We start from the raw sequence: 20,264 nt of genomic DNA, 5'->3' as shown, positions 1-20,264 counted from the left end.
ACTTAGAAACATGACTAAAGGATAAAACACAATACAAATGTGTCTCAGAACAAAGTATTCTAAGTTATCATCCAAACATGTATCTATTCAAGATAAGAATATGGAAGAGTAGGTTGAATTTGATTTTAAATTTTGAAAATGCAAGGTTTAAATTTGTGCCCATAGGGTTGACCTTTTAAATGTGGAAATGATATTGGATAGATGAATAATTATTTTAAAACACATTTTAAGAATTCTAGCATGGACCAAACTCACAAGTCATTACTTTAGAGTTTTAATTTTACCTAGACAACAAGAAAATTGATATTAAAAGACCGAAAAAATGCCCTCTTTAAGTTTAAATTCATTATTTAATGCTTAAGAAAGATAAATCAAACCACAACTTAATAATATTAAATTAATAAATTAATCAACATAAACATAAACATAACACATTTATAGAAGAATACCTTAATTGCCTCTTATGATAAGGCCTAGGTACACCAACGAATCTTGATAATGGTTTTCTTCGATTGGTCATGAAATATTAACCTACAAACTTGTAGGTTAAGATCAGTATATAGCTGAAATAACAATATTTATTGAACAGGAAAAATCACATAGTTGATGAAACGCCACCTCCATGGAAAAGACAAATGCATTGATGGGCCAAAAAATGAAATAAAAGATTCAATGATGGAAGGATTGGATGCTACAATTATATAGAGACATCATAATCAATAATATATGCATAGATGGAGGGTAAGGATAATGGTATATGAGAATCCATGCATCAAGGGATGTATCAATGATGCACAATAAAGGCTAGGTGTGATACAAACTAAAGTAACAAAGGTGTTAGAGATTTTTGTTAGCATGAGCTTGTATGGTTGTCGCTGATGTCAAACTTGGTTATCCGAATGGATATTTGTTTGGATATGCTTTGTCAGATCTTAGTTATCTGGATGGATGTTGGTTTGAATACTCTTTTGGTGTTGGTTTTATCATCCTGTATTTAGGGTGGTTTGGAATGCATTTGGTGCCCTCTAAATATGTTGTTAATTACATTGTAGTTTATTACATCATGTTCCTTTGTTCTGGCTATGTGTTGGAAGATGCCTTGAGATGTTTACTTGGGTCTCACCTTGGTGTGTGGATATTTGCATGGAGTATTTTGCATTGGAATTGGTTATGTGGCCGACTAATTGATTATGTCTACATATTATCATTTTTAATGTCCTTTGGAGTATGTGTGAGCATTTGTGGATTGTCAAATCATTCATGGAATGCTAAATTATAATATGTTCTGGTTCCCTCTTTCTCTTAGAATGGACCAATCTAAGTATTTTAGGTAAGGGTGGCTTATTTTGTGTAATATTTCTTATTCTATTTTGGTTGAGCCTTAATTCGGATTTCAATGTTGCATCTCATATTTAAGATGTGTAGATGGATAAACTAAGTGTGGATGAGAAGTGAATTGTGTGATAATTGTATGTGAATGATTTACAAACAGATTTGAGTTTGTGGTGATGAGAAAGTCAATTTGAGAAGAGATTTGAACTTCATATATTCTACAAGACATAATGTTGTGACAGTGAAGATTATTACATATGTTTTCCATGTTATTGATCACTAGAATATTGTCCAAGAACAATTTCATGATCAGGAGAATCCTTCTCAATTTTAGTTCAGCTATTTCATTCGTTGTTGATTGATAGTGGGTCCTTTGGTAGCAGTTTGTATTTTGTCTTGAAGAAGTGTTCTTCAGTTGTACAAGTCCTTCTTGTATCTTGCCTAAGGTAGTGCACCTTCATTATGCAAGTCCTTCAGGTGTTGGTACTCCTTGGTTTCAAGCCTAAAACATTGTAAACATTGTTATCCATATTGTGAGTTATATTCTCCGTGGTTTTTCCCTGTTTGGGTTTTCCATGTAAATTTGGTTTTCATTTGTTATGTGTTTATGCTTGATGTGATAATGGTTAAAGTGTTGTTGAATAATTTGATTAATAGTTGTTGTTGAAGTTCCAGATCAATTCACCTTGCCCCCCTCAATCCTATCGCGTGTTCGACAAAAGGCCCTAGAAAGGATCAAAATAGTGATATAAGAATGACCTAGGACTAATAAAGAATAAATAAATTATTCAACAATCAAATATATGAAACCTAATGTAAAAAACCAAAGAAAAGGTGGATAGGGTGTGAAACATCTAAGATTAGGTAATGATAAGAAAAAACCCTAAAAGAAGTAAAGAAATGAATGATCATACATGAGAAACATAAAAATATAAAAAAATCTTGTATGCAAGGTAAGTAATTAGAAACATTAACCTTGAAACCCTAATGAAGGGGAAGAAACCTTAAGGGAAAATTCTTTGTCATGTTAAAAATATAAGGTTAAAAAAATTTAAATAAAATTAATAGATTTTCATTATAAACTCATTAAATATATGCAATCGATTAACAAATAGCAAACCTAGTTAATTTAGAGGTGGAGCTAATAATAGAATTAAAATAAACATGATCTACTTAAATAGGGGTATAAGTGTACATAGCTCCAATATTTATGATGGATAAATAATATTGTTGTTGTTATGGAATGTTTCACCTATGATGTAAATATTTCTCTCTTTCCCGATAAATAAATTATTATTCTATAAATTTGATCAAAATTTACAGCTATTATATCAAATATTATAGTAGATAAAAGTGCATATCGTGCACTAAAAGACGTCTTATTTCATGCCACTTTGTGTTGATGTCATGGATATATGGTATCAATGTTCAATTGACTTCAAAAAGTGCACTATTTGACCTAAATTTGTAGTCATCTCTAGATTTGTTTTATGTCTTCAATTATAAAACAAAATTGATCAATTTTTATAACGTTTTACCATACTATACTAGGTCATGTATACACTACTATCACTTCTATAAAACCATATTTGATCCAAATTTCTCACTTCTCATACTAAATTTTCAAGAATATGATCACAATCAATTGACATTGAAACTCTTTATATTAATATCTAAACCTTAAAAACATCTGAAATCATTTTTTTCATTCAAAATTAACATCATAATACATCTCACAGTAAACTATAATTACTTCAATTTAAAAAATCTTAATCTCGATTACATCAACATTTTGCATTCTCTCCTGGACATGTTTTAACTTCTTTACTATAGGATGTTTTTATTAGCTTACAAATGGTTTCAAACCATTAGACCCGTCCATGGAATGGTTGCTTCCACTATCAATTGTTACCTGCCTAAGTGAGATGATATTTTGACGATCCAGCTTTGTAGAAAGTGCTGAGACGATGAGGGCTCCAGTTTTTAGTAGCCTCAAAAACTGCAAGAAACAAACTATTTTATAATGCTCACAGCCTGGCCAGCTGTACGCGGAACACGCTCTTCTAGCTGGACCTTCAAGTGCCAATCTGCCACATGCAATCTTCGTTTCTTTTTGCTAACACCAAATCTACCGTCACTATTATAATACACAGGCGTTCTCCGACCCATCAACTTTCCTGTTACTTTCCCTTCTTTCCTCTTTTCCTTAGCTGAGACTGCTTCATACCTATTTATATCTATCCCAGGGATCTTCATCAGCCATCATTCTACGCTTTACTCATTATTAATATGGAAACATCCAGCGCTGATCACAGAAATCCCTGATTCTCCGGAGCTGTTTCCATTTTCTGCAGATCGCTCTGTTCTCTTTGAGCTGTTTCTATTTTCTGCATTCTATTCTCATCTGTTTCTATTCTTTGTAACGATGGTTATTTAAAACCTCTTGACCCAATGTTCTGAATATAGTAGAATACGTAAAGTATTTTCTGTCTTCACATCTCTTATCTCAACGGAAGTATACACTTGATCTTCTCAAGAAGACAAAGATGGACGGTGCAAAACCGGTTCGCACTCCTATTTGCAGCTAAGAAAAGTTGTCTAAATTCATCGGCTCTGCCTTCAGCGATCCAACTCTATACAGGAGTGTTGTTGGTGCTCTTCAGTATCTCACCCTTACGAGACCAGATATTGCCTTCGCTGTCAATAAGGTATGCCAATTTATGCAACAGCCCACTGATGATCATTGGAATGCTGTCAAGCGTATCCTGCGGTACCTAAAGGAAACTCTCTCTTATGGACTGCAACTCAGCAAGTCTAGCCCTCTCACTCTTAATGCCTTTTCTGACTCAGATTGGGCTGGCTGCCCCGATGACCGTCGTTCTACTAGCGGTTACTGCATCTTCGTTGGCCCAAATCTGATTTCATGGAGTGCTCGAAAACAAAAGACTGTCTCAAGGTCTAGTACTGAAGCTGAATGTAGACGAGCTGCCATAGCCACTGCTGAGCTAATTTGGATTCAATCCCTCCTCTCTGAACTTGGATATTCTCCCCCTACTCCCCCTATTCTATGGTGTGACAATCTTGGTGCTACGTACCTCACGGCTAATTCAGTCTTTCATGCACGGACTAAGCACATTGAGATTGATTATCATTTCGTTCGTGAGAAAGTTGCTAAAAGAAGAGCCAAAGAATCTCACTCCCCCATATTCACCACTAACAAAAAATTGAAAAACTAAAACTAGGCCAAGACTAAAAATGGCCACATTTTTCAGCCAAAAGAGAAAACACAAAAACCCTTTCACAAAAATAGAGACAACACCACCCGAATAAAATAAACAAAGAAAAACAGGGGGGAAATATCTCCTAACCAGCCTCTAAAATTGAATACCACAAAAGATAGGGTAAACACAAAAGATAGGAAGAATGGGGTCATAGCCTCCAAAATATACCTCCAAGCAGGCCTGGAATTTGACGGCCACCCCTACCTGTCATATACTTTTTTATGACGGTTTAGTAATTTTAATGCCTTTCATTTTACGTTTTTTAAAAAATGTTAAGTGTCAATTTTTTTTTAATTTGTGAATAGTTTAATATAAATTCTTTAAGCTTCATAGAATTGAAGTTCCAATAAAATTCAATTGAGGTGAAAAGAAATAATTCCATAAAAAAAAGTAAAACTTTGAAAAACAATGATAAATTAGTAATGCACTTAAAAAATTTTAAATTTACTTGTAAGTTTCTAAATTCAACCCAAAAGTCTTGTATTATAAAAATAGAAACCATTTTAGATTTTTTTATTACAATATTTAAAAAAATTAGAAATGATTATATCTTATCATTTCAATTGTTAGAAGTTTCTATATTGATATTTAAGACAATCTTTAAAAAATATTAAAAACTAAATTGACAAAGTTTCTAAATTTATATAAGAAAAACATACTAAAAATTCATATAAAAATAATATAAAATTAGAAATAATTATATCTTAATCATACCATTTTAAAATATTCTAAATAAATTCATATATTTATAATAAACATTGTAAAATAATATATATCAATATATATTACCTATTATAATATTTTACGGCTTATTAATAATTTTATGTGTCATATATACGGTTTGTGGAAAAAATAGCATGTCGATACTTACGGTCCACTAATTTTATTAGTTGTAATATACGGTCTAAAAGTGCAAAAACGGCCATATAGCCTGTCAAATTCCAGGCCTGCCTCCAAGGACGGACAAGATAGTCCAAAAATGAACCATGAAAGTCATGCCCACAATCAGCATCGAAAGATTTGACAGAGAGATCCCAACTCAGGGAAAGGGCATAGAGAGGAACCCCCCACCTCCACGAGCAAAACCATGGCCTCTCTAGGGCACAAAAGGTCAAAACCATGCAAACCCACTATTGGTCAAGGGCATTTGAAGCAGAAACCACAATAAGATGGAAACCATGATGCTAAGAAAGAGCCGCAAACATATATAAATCTAATGAAATATATTATTAAATATATATGGAAACTGTGATGCTAAGGGCTGCAAACATATATTTATTTTTAAATATATTATTAAATCTAATGAAATATATAATAAAATTATGTTCATTATTACATATTATATGAAATATAATACATGCCATTACTTTAAAATATTATTACATAATATTTTATTAAATAATGATATTAAAATTAAACATAAATATAATATAATATATATAATATCTACATATTTTATAGAATAATAGTAATATTAATATATTATATAATATTTTCTTATTACTTTTAAGGATGTGTACACTCTATTTTAATAATAATTTGGATAATTCACTCTCCAATTGTTGGACTTACTTAGGCTCTTTCTTGCATTTCAATTTTTGATTATATTTTCAAAATTTAATGCACCTCCTTTATTTCTCATTCTTGCCCCCTCTATCTCTATCTTCCCATCTCTCCCTCTCCCTTTTTATCTATATATCCAATCAATAACTACATGTCTATAATTCAAGTTTAGTTCCAAACTATAAATCTTGTGACTACAAACATAAATTTATAGGCATTTTATGGGTCATTTCTACCATTCTATCTATTCAACTATCTCTCCCTCTCTCCCCCTTTCCTCTCTCCCCCTCCCTCTCCTCCTCTCTCAATCACTCTATTTTTCCCTCCATCTCTCAAACTCTATATCTCTATATCTCTATATCGCTAATTCTATCTATCTTCCCCTCACTCATCTCTATATCTTTCTATCTATATCCTTTTGTACCTCTATCTCACTATCTCATTTTATATCCTTCTCTATCTCTATGCATTTCCCTCTATCTATATCTTTTCATCTATTCCTCTCTCTCTCACTCTCTCTCTCTCTACCTCTCTCCCCCTTTTCTTTCTCTATCTCTCTCTCTCTACCCATCTCTCTCCCACTTCCCTCTCTCTCTCCTCTTCTCTCTGCCTCTTTTGCATGTCCATATCCATGTATCTCTTATCTATCTCCATATCTCCCTTCCTTACGCCCTCCCTAAACCCATATCTATTTCTCCATCTCTTCATCTCTCTCCCTCCCTTTCTTCCTCTATCATTACTCCATTTCTATGTCCATCTCTCATACTCTATATCTATATATCTCAATTTCTCTCTATCTCCCTCTCACTACTCTATATATTCACTATCCATATCATTCACTACTCTTTATATTTTTCCTATCCCTCTCTTTCTCTATATATTATCCTCTATCTACATCTCTCCCCCTCTTCCTTTCCCATTTCTCACCCCCTCCCTCCTTCGTCTATCTCTCTCTCCCTCTCGCTCTCCTCTACCCATCTCTCTTCCTCTCTCCCACCTCTTCTATCTCCCTCTTCTACTTATCACTCTTTCTTTATCGCTATATTTCTCCGCACATCTCCCTTCTTCTCTCCCTCTCTATCCCCTAACTATCTCTTTGTCTCTCTACTTTTCTCTTCCCATATATCTCTCTTTGTACCCTCCCATTTATCTCTGCCTCTCCCTTTTCCTCTCTCATTCTCTCTATCTCCCATTATTTCTCTTTTTCTCTCTCCTCTTCCTAGACTTCTATATCTACATCTCTTTCCTCTCTACTTCTATATCTCCTTATTTCTTTGTCCATGTCTTCTTCTATCTCTATCGCATTATCTATCCATCTCTCTCTAGCTAAATGTCTCTCCCTCTCCGAGCCACATTTCGTAATTTATAAATTTTGTTTCAATCATCATTGGATCTCTATATCCCTATCTCCATATCTCTCTCGCACACTCTTACACACATACCCCCTATTTATTCCTTCCTATCTCTATCTCAATATCTCTCTCTCACCCACACATATGCATGAGCACTCCCTATTTTTGCTTCCTTATCTCCATCTCCCTCTCCATCTCCCCACTCTATTTGTTTGTCTCTCTATTTGTCTCTTTGTCTTTCCTTCCCCCCTCTATATCTCCCTATATCTTGACCTCTAAATCACTCAATCTCATCATAGACATATCTATATATATATCTCTACCTCTCCCTCTTCCTCTATATCTCTTTATCTCACCCAATCTATCTTCCTGTATCTATCTTTATCTCTCCAACCCTCTCTATCTCTCTATTTATTTATGTCCCTCTTCATCGCTACCTCTATCTTCCTATTCCCTCCTCTATCTCTAGACATGTCTCCCTCTATCTATAAATCCATCTCCCTCCCTCTCTCTCTCCCTCTCTCTCTCCCTCTCCCTCTTCCTAGATCTCTATATCTATATATATTTTCCCTTCTATCTCCGTCTCTCCATTTTTCTTCTTTAATCTCTCCCCCTATCTCCATATCATTATCTATACCCTTATATTTCTCTATATATATATCACTTACTGTCCCTATCTTTATCTTTCTACATCTCCCTCACTAAACCCCTATTTATATATCAATCTCTTCCATCTGTCTATATCCATGTCTCCTCTTTCTCTTTATCCCCTATCTTTATCTCTATCTCCCTCTCTATCTATATCCCCAATCTCTATCTCCTTACCTCTCTCTCTCTCTCTCTCTCTCTCTCTCTCTCTCTCTCTCTCTCTCTCTCTCTCTCTCTCTCTCTCTCTCTCTCTCTCTCTCTCTCTCTCTCTCTCTCTCTCTCTCTCTCTCTCTGAGATGCTTCCCATCTTAGTATGCAAAACATAGACCAAAAAATTTATGATTAGCTTTCCACACCTTTTTGATGTACCCATTGCACACTAGGGTGCAATTGCTAGTTTAATACCACTTGTAGATATGAATTCTCCCTTTTTTTCATATTTGATTAGATAAATATTATACTAATAATTTATGTATTAGCATTCGCGGTCCATCCTATAGTATGATGGTTAAGTGGTTGCATTATTAATGGTGCAACTTATGCCTTTGATGGGCTATCAATGTGGATGTCTTGCTAGTGATAGGAGAATTAAGGTAGACATGAAACAAGATGGAGGATGTGGAGGTATATCAGCTAGCCATTAATGCCAAATGTAGATGTGTAGGAGGAGGTGTGTGTTGGTGGTGGAGAAGAGACAAGGCAGAGAAATGGATGGCTAGGGCAAAGATGGACGGTCAGTGTTAATGTTAGGGATGAGGCCTCTCATTTGTGGCCTCACTTAGAGCTTGGGCCAATTCTATTGATGGAGGAGAGACAAGGAGGAAAGATGGACGGCTAGGGAAAAGGTGGACGATCAAGTGTTAATGTCAAGGATGAGGCCCCTCATTTGTGGCCCCACCTAGAGCTAGGGCTAGTGTTGATGGTGGAGGAGAAACAAGGAGGAGAAATGGATGGCCAAGGCATAGGTGGGCGTGTTAATGTCAAGGTTGAGGCCCCTCATTTGTGACCTCACCTAGAAATGGGGCTAGCATTAAAATCTTACTGCCTTAACTGATCAAAAAATTTATTTAATATATTTATATAATAGATCAAGAAAATTTCCTATAATATATTTTTTATGTATTCACTTTCATGTCATTTAAAGATATAAACTTTTTGTTATTATTATATATATTTAATTTTGGAATCATTATTAACGTATGTAATTATTATATAAACCTAGAGGAAAGTAGCTATTGGTATTCGAACCTAAATCTCTCACAAACCAACAACTTTGGTGACTGTTTTACACGCACTCATTTATATACAAATAAAAATGACATTTTATCAACTTTTTTCCAATTATAATTTAAAAAGGTAACCTCTTCCTCTAAAAATAGGGATGACGACACAATTTTAAGTAGCAATCACAACTACGTCGCAACCTTAATATTCATTCCTTTGTAATGAGTACACATGGGATTCTTACACAAAGTGGGTACGTTTTATTTGATTTCAAGTGATCGCAGTTCGTGATATCCCAGTCTAGTTATTGCAATCTCAAACGAATTGATAGAATTCAATGATAGAAAAATTAAAGAATATTTGATAGATCTCAATGCTATGCTCTGTCAACTAAGACTTTATTTAGTTTTTTTGTTCAATTAACTCTCTGGATGGTGCATTCTGCAGGAAGGCCCTACAGAAACCTTTTTCTGTCCAAGCAGTAATCATAAATCATGTAATTCTTGAGCACCCATTTCAGTTTCTGTTCCTGACTGAAATCCAAGGCCGCCTGACTCCACCATGAATTTGCAGAGCAAACAGAAGACTTTGTGCACACCTATGCATTAAAATTGTGGAAAGAGGCATCGAAGGGTGCTTTTCTCCAATCAGTCTTCATTGCCCCGCCTCTGGTTGCCCAATCGTCTGTGTACCACGAGCTCGAATATATTCTCATTGCTTGATTCTTCGGATATGCAACACCCAACTTCTTGTTGTTCTCGAACACTCTCACCGGTGTTCCATCCACGGAGAATCTGCACAATACGACCACCATGATATATTAGAACTATAGATAATTATATCCATAAAATTACGAGTAATGCTTGTATTACATACATAATAATTTGTTGAGGATTCCAGAGTAGAGAGTAAGTGTGAAAATCGGCGGTGTGATCAAACCAGAGGTTAAATTGTTGTTCCCGATTGCCCTGGCCTTGAGAGTAAACATTTGTGTGCATAACGTAGGGATCTCCAGACAGGTTTCCCAAAAACTCGAAGTGAATTTCATCGTGGTTATTGCCTTGGGACGAAAGCTGCACCAAATATTTCAACACATGAATTTATCTGCCATGCTCAGCTAAGAAGGATAATATGTCCTATGTCATTACTAATATGAATACTATGATATATTAAGCGGACTTACATAGTATGTCGTTATAGTGCCTGCCGAGTTACCAGGAACCAACTTGATTTGCATATCGATGTTTTCGAACAGGTATTCCTTCTTGGATTGAAATCCCGAGCCTATCATATAACATCTAAATTAAGGTTCGACATAGAATTTGAATTATATACAATAAGGAAAGGATGATATGAGTAGAAAAATATGGTTTTTCGTTATACCTGAGGATCGGTCGAGAGTAAGCTACAACTGTTGCCCTTTGTTGAGTATATTAGCGCGATCACTACCCCATGTGATATCAAAATCGTTATAAAAATTTGCTGAAACATGGTGGGAGATTGAGACCATAAATATGAGGAAAAGCACGAGGAGGGCCATTGATAACAGAGTTGAAATGAGAAAGTCGAATTTAGGTAAGGTGTTAAGAAGATAGTGGATTTGTGATGGCTGAAAGCTACCAATCGCTTGTATATATATAGTACAAAAGTATGAATGAGTTGTCACGCCTTGGGGTTTATTTGGGTACGTGCAAGGTTTGGCTTTACAGGGATAACAATCTGGATTTTTTTTCTGGGGCCGGCTCATTTGTCTGGAAGCTCCCTTTTATCCTCATCTTTTCAACGTTTTGATACCAGAGCTCACATCCCATGATAATTGTAAGAGAAAGTGTTTTCTAGCTGTATTTTAGCTGCTTCATGTAAATTTCAGGTTGTTAAAGACACACAACTCCATGGCACGTTGTAGTCTCATGATTACCGAGAATTGATTAATGGAGAACAACTTGCAATAGATTTGAGCGATCAGAAACAAGTTGCAATTGATTTGGTCAAAGGTCTATTTTGAACAACACGCTCCTATTTGAGAAGGGAAAGGGAAGGGGCATGGGGCTTTCGTTATACCTACAACACTAAAAGTTATTTTTCTTTTCCCTCTAGGGTGGGGAAGGGGCTTGGGGTTTTCGTTATACACTAAAAGTTATTTTCCTTCTTTCTGAGGTGGCAAGTTGGTATCTAAAAATTTTACCAGCAATTTAATTCTAGTCTATTTTATGAATTTAACTGTAAGTATTTTATTAATTAAAAATTATTTATATAAAGAGAGAGGGGGTGGATGGATACAAGATTATACTCTAGGGTAAAAAAGTAGAATTCAAAATAAAACATAACAATAACAAAAAAATTAAGTGAAAAACAGTAATAGTTTTAATCCATTTTCGATAATACTTTGAAGATTTTTCTTTCCACTATAATATTTTTAACTATACTTAAATCAAATGTTGTTTTGATAGCTATAATCAACAATGTCAAATAATATATTTTTAAGAAAATCTAAAATTCTTCAAGAGGCTATCAAATTTTAATTAGAATAATAAACCTTATAAAAGTTGTGCTATTCTTAATGATTACCTTATGTAGTGATATAGTATAGTATTTATATTAATATTTAGTCTTTTAAATAAGTAATATTAAATTAAGCTATCAAAAATTATAATTATATTATAGGTAAAACAAAAAAATAATTAGGCATGGGCTGAGTTTGGAACTTTTATAATGTTTGTTCAATTTAATTTATAATGTGCTTCTTTAATGCTAAACTTCTTAGTTTACCAATTAAAATAAATAATATTTAAAAATTAATAAAAAATATCATATTATGAAAATAATAACATGTGTACATTAGGGTTGCATTTTGAGAAATAGATCATTTTTTTAATACTTTTGTCTTTTGTGGTCCCTTTAATTTTGATTTTATGTTCTCCTTCAATTTTATTCTGTATGGATTACATTAAAATGAAGTGCATTCTATCGATGACTATATTCCTATTATTAATTTCTCACAATGATGTCTCTACCAAAAACCTAACTCTACATCTAAAAAATATTATTATGTTTTGATTAATAAAAAGCAAGATAGGCCTGCACCATTACATAAATGCTAAAAGTGCTACGTAGGGCACATGAGACATGCACACCAAGCAAAAACACAAAAGAGGCAAAACCTTTTTCGAAAAGAGGCTTTTGACCATAACCCCAACTAGTGGAAACAATGTCCCAAACACAGGAAATCACCTAATGAAAATGGAGGGGGTTAGGAGTGTGCCCCAAACCATCCTCTTGAAAAACCCCCTTAAACTAAGAGCAAACTAGCCAAGGGATAAAAAAATCAAAAGCAAATTTGAAAGACATTCTACAACCTTTTATGATTAGGGATACTAGAGAACATTGATCTGGAGACACCCACGAACCTAGTAAAAATAGAAACTCCTAGCCATTCTATAGCAGTAACAAGAAAAGACATCATGGAATGGACTAGCACAAACAAACACAAGGGGTTTTGAAAGGCACCCCAGAACCTTTTTCATGATGAGTAGCCTGCTAACAAAACATCAAGGGTCACCTCAATAGACAAGCTGTCAACAAAAATATTGGCAGACAAATCCCCAGACAGAAAAAATATAGGGTAGAGACCCTAGCCTTCAACCCAGTGACAAGAAGATCTCAACTCAATCGCCAATCTAGAAGTTCTAAGCTAATTGATCCAAACATGCCCACTACATGACGAGGGTAGTAGAAGACAAAAGCAAAAATTGTCAAAAATAACATCTTCTGAAATAAGAAAGAGTCTAGTGCCATCGCGAGGATGACAAAAATAGAGCCCTCTCTGGTTAAACTCCCATAGGGTAACCAACCCTCAGCACTCCTCTGGAAACCACCCGCCACAACATGGGAAGAATTGCCTCCAAGAAGAACACTATCATTCTCAAAAAATACCAAATTCGACCCCCAAAAAAAGCCATCAGCAAAATAATATTTAAATAACAAAACACCTTCAAGGCCCATCTCCATAGGAACACTAAAAGAAGTAGAGTAAACATCATGTCAATTACCCTTCCCAACTAGGAGAGGAGTCCCAAGAGGAAGTCTTAGAGAGAGGAAGGAAAAGCTACCCCACTCCAGAGAACCTCAACACCACAGGAAACCATCCATCCTAGCACAAAATCCCACCTCCATACGATCAGTACTGAGCAGGGGAGCCCAATGCAGCACGCAACCCACCAACAAGAACCAACCCCAAACGAAGTTGCTCCACCAATGAGTGAGAGAAAATTAGGCACACTCAGCCCTGAATAGAATCTAAAATCCCCAATCAACAAAAGCAAAGAGAAGACCACATAGGGGCACACATTAAACACCATAGAATGAAGGGTTGTCACCAAAAACAGACCCTACAAAGTAGGCCCAACCACCAGAGACTCTCGACACCCACCAAACTTAGGAAGCAAGGCAAAGAGATGAATAGAAACCCTGCACCCACCAACGACTCTCCTTGCATACTGTCAAGAAAGATTCACTGATTATAGGAAAAGGAAAAACAAGGGCCCAATCCAATAGGGAAGAAAACCATCATCTATTAGGGGCCACTTCCTAACCAATGACCCAACATGAAATAAGCATAAGGGAGGCACGATATGAGTAGATATCGAGACCCCAGAAAGCGAAAGGGACGTAATGTCTCTCCAAGCAGAAAACCAAACAAGGAGCACTGAAAGAGCTACAACCACTATCCAAGAAAAAACCAAGCTACTAGCCACCTAAATCCCCTAACCATCCTCATCGTCGCCCTCACCTCCATCCTCTACATCGTACCCTGAAGAACCTACACCTCTAGAAACCCTAACACTCCTCGCTCCTCCTTGCTCCATTGAATCTTGGTGTACTAGTTCATTTCTTATAAATACTATTATGTTTTTCATTGTAATGATGAGAATTAAATTTTGATTATAAAATATTTGATTCACCAACTTGTCATTGAGCCAATCTACTTTTAGCACATACTTAGAGATATATTTGCAATGTGATAGATATTGACTCCATTATGATTGTCAATCAAACAAGGGGAGGTTTACACTATGTGGTTTAGCATAGAAGCAAGAAGACTACAATTTCTAGAAATGGGGTTTTCCTTTGGGTGTTAAAAGCCCAATTTCATTCCCTTTCACAGTGGAAAATCTATCCACTTTGCCTCTATTTTAAATAAAAGGCTATACATTCCTTGATTTAGAAGCTTTCCCTCATTCTATAGTTGCTTAGATAAAAAATAATAATTAATTGCTCCTATTTTAACCCTTCTATAGTTTTCGACGATTGAGAGGACACAAAACTAACAAAAATAGAGTTCTTGGTTACATTAACTTAAAAAATTTATAAATTGTAATCTTAATTTGACAAATAATTTGGAATGGATAAATCCAATGTAATATTTTTGTGAATTATTGTTATTTACAAATTTTGTAAGCAATGCTAAATTTACCCTTACCCCTTCAATTTAAGTGCTTAACATCCCTCCGGGCTAAGGCTCTGAAGTATTACCGTGCCCGTTTCAATAACATAAATTATTTTGATGTGATGGTATTGAGCAGATTTTCTTTGGATGGAACTCCCGTGAGAGTGTTTAAGAACAACGAGAATGTGGGTGTGGCGTATCCAAAGAATCAAGGCATGAGAATATATTCGAGTCTGTGGAACACAGACGATTGGGCAACTAGAGGTGGGCTTGTGAAGATAGACTGGAGCAAAGCCCTCTTCGTCGCCTCATACCAGAGTTTTAATGCACAGGTGTGCAGTACTTCTTCCTCTGACTGCTCTGCAAATGCATGGTACAATCAAGCAGCATTGGATTCGGGTGAGCAGCAGCAACTTGAATGGGTGCGCAAGAACTATATGGTATATGATTACTGTTCTGACACCAAAAGTTTTCCACTGGGCCTTCCTACTGAATGCACCCGTTAGACATCAAACGCTGAGTCAATCAACTCTACCTTCGAACAGGAAATTTTTCCCTCCTCTTTAATTGTACAATATTCACACTCTTTCATTCTTTTAACTTTCCCACAATTTCAATGTATTATTTCTTTCAACATGGAATAAAAGAAGGCTTCACACCTTTGGTAGATTATGTGGATGTAAAATCTTATATGAACAAATGCACACGAGTGCCCACCTGATTCCGTCCAGTAATTTCGGTTCTATTTCATAATCATGAATGCTTAGATTTATTTCTCATTTATTTCTTTTATAATCCCTCTCATTCCAAGACAATATCAATCAATGATACTTCTACACATGGTGATAATAGAATCATAATTCCAAAATCAACAATCAAGTTTACAAGGCAAGTCCCAAATTCCTGCAAGAACACTTTATCTATCAATACATATAAACAAGGTTAGATATAAATATTCCTTTAATCAGATATATTTCCTAGTGATCTAGACATCACCAATTTATTCCACATACAATATCAATTTTGTGTTTAGATTGGTCATGGATACTGTGCTTTACAAAGGTCATGTATCATGTTTGGGTTGCATAAAATTTTAACTTAGAAATAATTATGAAACAAATTTTGACTCACAGATTAGTCACCCAATTTTATCAAGCATTGATCATATGTGACAGTGTGATCAAGAGAAATAGAGGAAGGGGGAGATATAGGGAGACAGAGAAAAATAGATATAAAGAATTTGATTATTTGCTTAAGTTCTTGCTTAACTACATAATACTAGAATGGTTCTTTTCTTGATTGATTGTGAGTAAAGGATCAAAATTCTTCAACCCTAATGTATAATGAGATATTTAGTTATATAATTTTCTTAATCACTTCCTTGAGTTACTTGTAGAATTGGATGATGGCTAATTTTATTTTTTATTATTTTGAAATTGTAAACTATGCTTCTCTCTTTAACATGGTAATTTCAAGTGTGCCAAAGAATATTTTCTTCCTATGCCATTTATTTCTCTTCTCATTTGTTGTTGGATACTCCTAAGATTAAAAAGTTAAATAAGATCATTGGTAGTTTCCTTTAGTTTATGGTCAATTTAATAAAGTTAACATGGTATATAACATCACATTTTGACTTATCTTAGAGCAAGTGAATTTGTGGCGCCTTTTTTACAAAGTGTGGTTGCAAAGGTGATCATTATGATATTTACAATGGTTCAAATTTAGTTGCTAGAATGAAGGTGGGTAGTTCAACATAGTGTACTCCATCAAGGACAATTCCATGAGAAAGAAGTACACCATCCCCTAATTTTTATCTGATCTAACTACCCTAAGAAATCTCCTCATAAACACATAAGGAGTTGGAATGCTAGCAAAACATTGCAAATTACTAAGAATGGATATCTCTGTGTGCAAAAGTCCAGCTTTTGTGTAAGCTTTGTCTAGATAATGTGAATAAAATCTTCAACAAGAGGAATAGAGATTTCTTCATATTTTTCTCCAATCTATAACCTCTTGCAATCCTTCTCATGGGCCAAAGTCAACAATGAAACTTTGCAAAGATCAACATGGAGAGATACCAAGACAATTCAAAACAAACCAAAACTAAGCGCAACAAATTAAAAAATGTTTTTGGTCAATGTGGATTGCTTGTCTACTTACGTGCTCTTGCACCAAATTCAAACTATTATGTGGATCTTTAAAATTATTCGGGGATTATTAAGTAGAGATTTGCATTAATGAAGATAAGGTGCATTTGCGAGTTTGATCTTTGTAAGGTAAAGCCAAGTAAATCAATTTCATTTGAAAAGTAATTTCTTACACTATCATTAGGGTATCCACCTAGGGTAGACTCTATGTTGCAAGATTAGGCATCAATTAGTCTAGAAGGTCAACCATTCATTCTCATAAATCAAGAAATCTTGCAAACTTTTTAAGTTTTTACACTTCCTTTACTTTGATTATACAACCTATTGTTGAAAATTTCTATTAATTTTATGGTGATCTTTGATTATTAAAAGCCTAGAGGATTGTTTATAGTCTAGTTTTCACTATCTCGATGATGTATACAACTATCATTGAAAGTATTTAAAGGATTTCTGACGTAATCAATATTTAGTTGCATTAGTTATCTAGATGCTTGAAACAATGCAACAATCCTTAGCAAAGAACAACAATCACAATTAAAGTATAAAGTCGTAGTTTTTGGTGTAATTGAGATATTTATCAAAATTCAAGTGTAGTTTTTCGAGTCAAACTCATTGACCCATATTTCATGGGTAGTGGTTCACAAGAACCCATCTCTCATGAGAATGAATGGTACACTTAGCACTTATTGCATTAAGATAAAATTTTAGTATTGGATCTTTTCCAAGATGTCACCCATCTGAAATGTACTCCTACTCCAACTGAAATGTTTTTAACAATAGAAATTCCCAAAATTAATTGCACTTAACTTGCTATCCTATTTGATAAACTTTCAGCAAGTGTTGTGAGTTCCCTTTAGTTTATTAATTGATAATAACTAGGATATAGAAATTACAGAACTGAAACTGAATTAAGTCAAACATTTAAGACCTGCAATCTTCTTCAATATTCGTATTCTTCACCGTAGCATAAAATTATCAAGAACAAATTTAACAGCCAGTTCCCTTTGGCGTTCATTAAATGAGCTCAAACTAACAGAGGTGTAAGGTGCAGATTCATTCCAGGTAGTTTGGAGTAAATATTGACTCTCCCGTACAAAACACTAACAGGAAATTCGAATGTCATTAAGCAATTCTGTTTTCTAATGGAATGATGATTACGAGTGTCTTCAATGACCAAAATATGACACCTCAGACGTGGACGACAAGAAAATTCAACAAGTCCGACTTCCCCGAGATTTTACGGAAACTAACGCAGCCGTGTACAGTAAAAAAGAAATTCGAAACTCTGATAACAAGTCAAATTTGAGATATATATTAAATTGTCTTGGATAGCATTTGTTACACACAAACATAGATTTATCTGATAAAATTACGCGTCGCAATCATATATTTAATACAAATTATATAGCAAAATTTTTATTTGACAATAATCTTTTTTTAAATTTCTAACATTAATATTGCATTGTATGTAATACTCACCCATTCACATAATATAATATTTTATCCATTATTAAATCATTCCTTTTAGAAAAAAGAAAGACATTGGTACACAAAATCTAACACTAGCACTTGCACCAAAACAAGGTGCGAGGGTTACGCCGATAGCAATGTATACTTTCAATGATAAATTGGAGGGTACAAAATTACATAATGTTAAAATTGCATTTATTAATGATAATTTTTTATTTAATGTAATCAAATCGATTTTAAAATATAAATACAAATGAATGCAAATTTATCCAGGATATTATAATTTCTTGTCTTGGTTTGAGGCAACTCTACTTTTCCCTTATAAGCCCTTTCTAGTGTTTCAACATTTCTTATCTCGATGTGCCTATTTAATTTGTCATCCATCGCATGACTTTCCCTCCAGTCAACTCTTACCCTCTAACCCTAAACTTTACCCTTATCCTAATTCTAACCTTAACCCTTACTATATCCCCAATTCTGATCCTTAAATTAAACATAATTCTAACCCTAACCATACTTTGACATCACATGGGGAAATGATCGTGCTAAGATACTTGACAATGGCCAACGTTTGCAGCTTACTCTCGATCAGTCCTCAGGTATATTCATCTCTTTTGCCTACTTCATTTATATGATTTTAATAGTATGCTGAACCGATGCTTATCTCCTCCCCTGCCTCTGCTGTATGAAAACAGGTTCAGGGTTCCAATCCAAGAATGAATATCTCTTTGGCAATATTGATATGCAAATCAAGCTGGTTCCTGGTAACTCGGCTGGTACTGTTACTGCATACTATGTAAGTCTCTCCCTCCATTTCATTTTGTAGCCCTAAAATTAGTACTGGGTAGTACTAGTATTGTTGTGGGAAGTTGAGCATGGTCTAATAAAATGGTGATGTTCTGTCGCAGCTCTCTTCACAAGGGAATACACACGACGAAATAGACTTTGAGTTTCTGGGAAATCTGTCTGGAGATCCCTACATTATGCACACTAATATTTTCTCTCAAGGCGAAGGCAACCGCGAGCAACAATTCTACCTCTGGTTCGACCCCACTGCAGACTTTCACAGTTACTCTCTGCTCTGGAATCCCCAACAAATTATGTAAGTTAGTATTTTCCCTACAACTTCAAATCAGCTACTGAATGTCCTCTTTTGCCTAGCCCTCCAGTTTTAACATCATTGTTGTACTTATATTGTGCATTTCTGATAGTGTGCAGGTTTTCTGTGGATGGAACTCCGGTGAGAGTGTTCAAGAACAGTGAGGATCTGGGCGTTGCATATCCGAAGAATCAGACGATTGGGCAACAGAGGCGGTGCAGTAAAGATCGATTGGAGCAAATCCCCATTTGTGGCATCTTATGGAAATTTCAAAGCAGAGACATGCTCTGCCTCCTCTAATTGCTCTGTGAATTCATGGTATGCTGCAGAGGCATTAGAGTCAAGTGAGCAGCAGAAACTTGAATGGGTGCACAAAAATTATATGATTTACGATTACAGTCGCCAGGCGTCCAACTGAGCTCAAAGGACAAATACTTTAACCAAATTCATTAATTCAAATTCTTTTATTCTTTCAAATTTTGTGGCGATTTTGAAGCCAAGGAAGCTATATATGTAACGATTGGATCCCAATCAATTGAATATGTAGCTCAATATTCATTTTGTTAGCATTTGAAGAGATTCAGAATTCTTTCTACTATGGACCTCTTTTTTTGAATTTTGTTGTTGTCGTGAGTAATGACGTTTGCTTGAAGTCAATTATGATTAAGGAAAAATCTATATAGGGGAAAGGATCCATTAGTT

At 34.8% G+C, this 20,264-nt stretch overlaps 2 protein-coding genes and 1 pseudogene across 2 annotated transcripts; 2 read left to right on the top strand and 1 right to left on the bottom strand.

Annotated features, from left to right (window-relative positions):
- Positions 1 to 9,614: 9,614 nt before the first annotated feature.
- Positions 9,615 to 10,989, bottom strand: LOC131867205 (xyloglucan endotransglucosylase protein 1-like; annotated as a pseudogene).
- A 3,871-nt stretch (positions 10,990 to 14,860) lies between these two features.
- LOC131867196 (xyloglucan endotransglucosylase protein 1-like) lies at positions 14,861 to 15,352 on the top strand. Its single transcript, XM_059215501.1, has one exon. It carries the CDS (start codon positions 14,861 to 14,863, stop codon positions 15,350 to 15,352), a length of 492 nt encoding a protein of 163 aa, XP_059071484.1.
- A 3,628-nt stretch (positions 15,353 to 18,980) lies between these two features.
- LOC131867195 (xyloglucan endotransglucosylase/hydrolase 2-like) lies at positions 18,981 to 20,029 on the top strand (the record flags this gene model as incomplete). Its single annotated transcript, XM_059215500.1, has 4 exons — positions 18,981 to 19,062; positions 19,159 to 19,259; positions 19,372 to 19,565; positions 19,682 to 20,029. Coding segments are annotated over 4 exons (558 nt in total), but the record flags the coding sequence as incomplete, so codon positions are not given.
- Between the last annotated feature and the right edge of the window lie 235 nt (positions 20,030 to 20,264).

The sequence above is a fragment of the Cryptomeria japonica genome, unplaced genomic scaffold, assembly GCF_030272615.1.
Source record: "Cryptomeria japonica unplaced genomic scaffold, Sugi_1.0 HiC_scaffold_165, whole genome shotgun sequence".
Classification (NCBI taxonomy): domain Eukaryota; kingdom Viridiplantae; phylum Streptophyta; class Pinopsida; order Cupressales; family Cupressaceae; genus Cryptomeria; species Cryptomeria japonica.
Note: the sequence above shows the minus strand (reverse complement) of the source record. Positions and strands in the feature narration are given on the sequence as shown.

Excerpts from the sequence above, each read along its gene's own strand:
- LOC131867196 (XM_059215501.1), top strand. The coding sequence starts at position 14,861 with ATGCTAAATTTACCCTTACCCCTTCAATTTAAGTGCTTAACATCCCTC.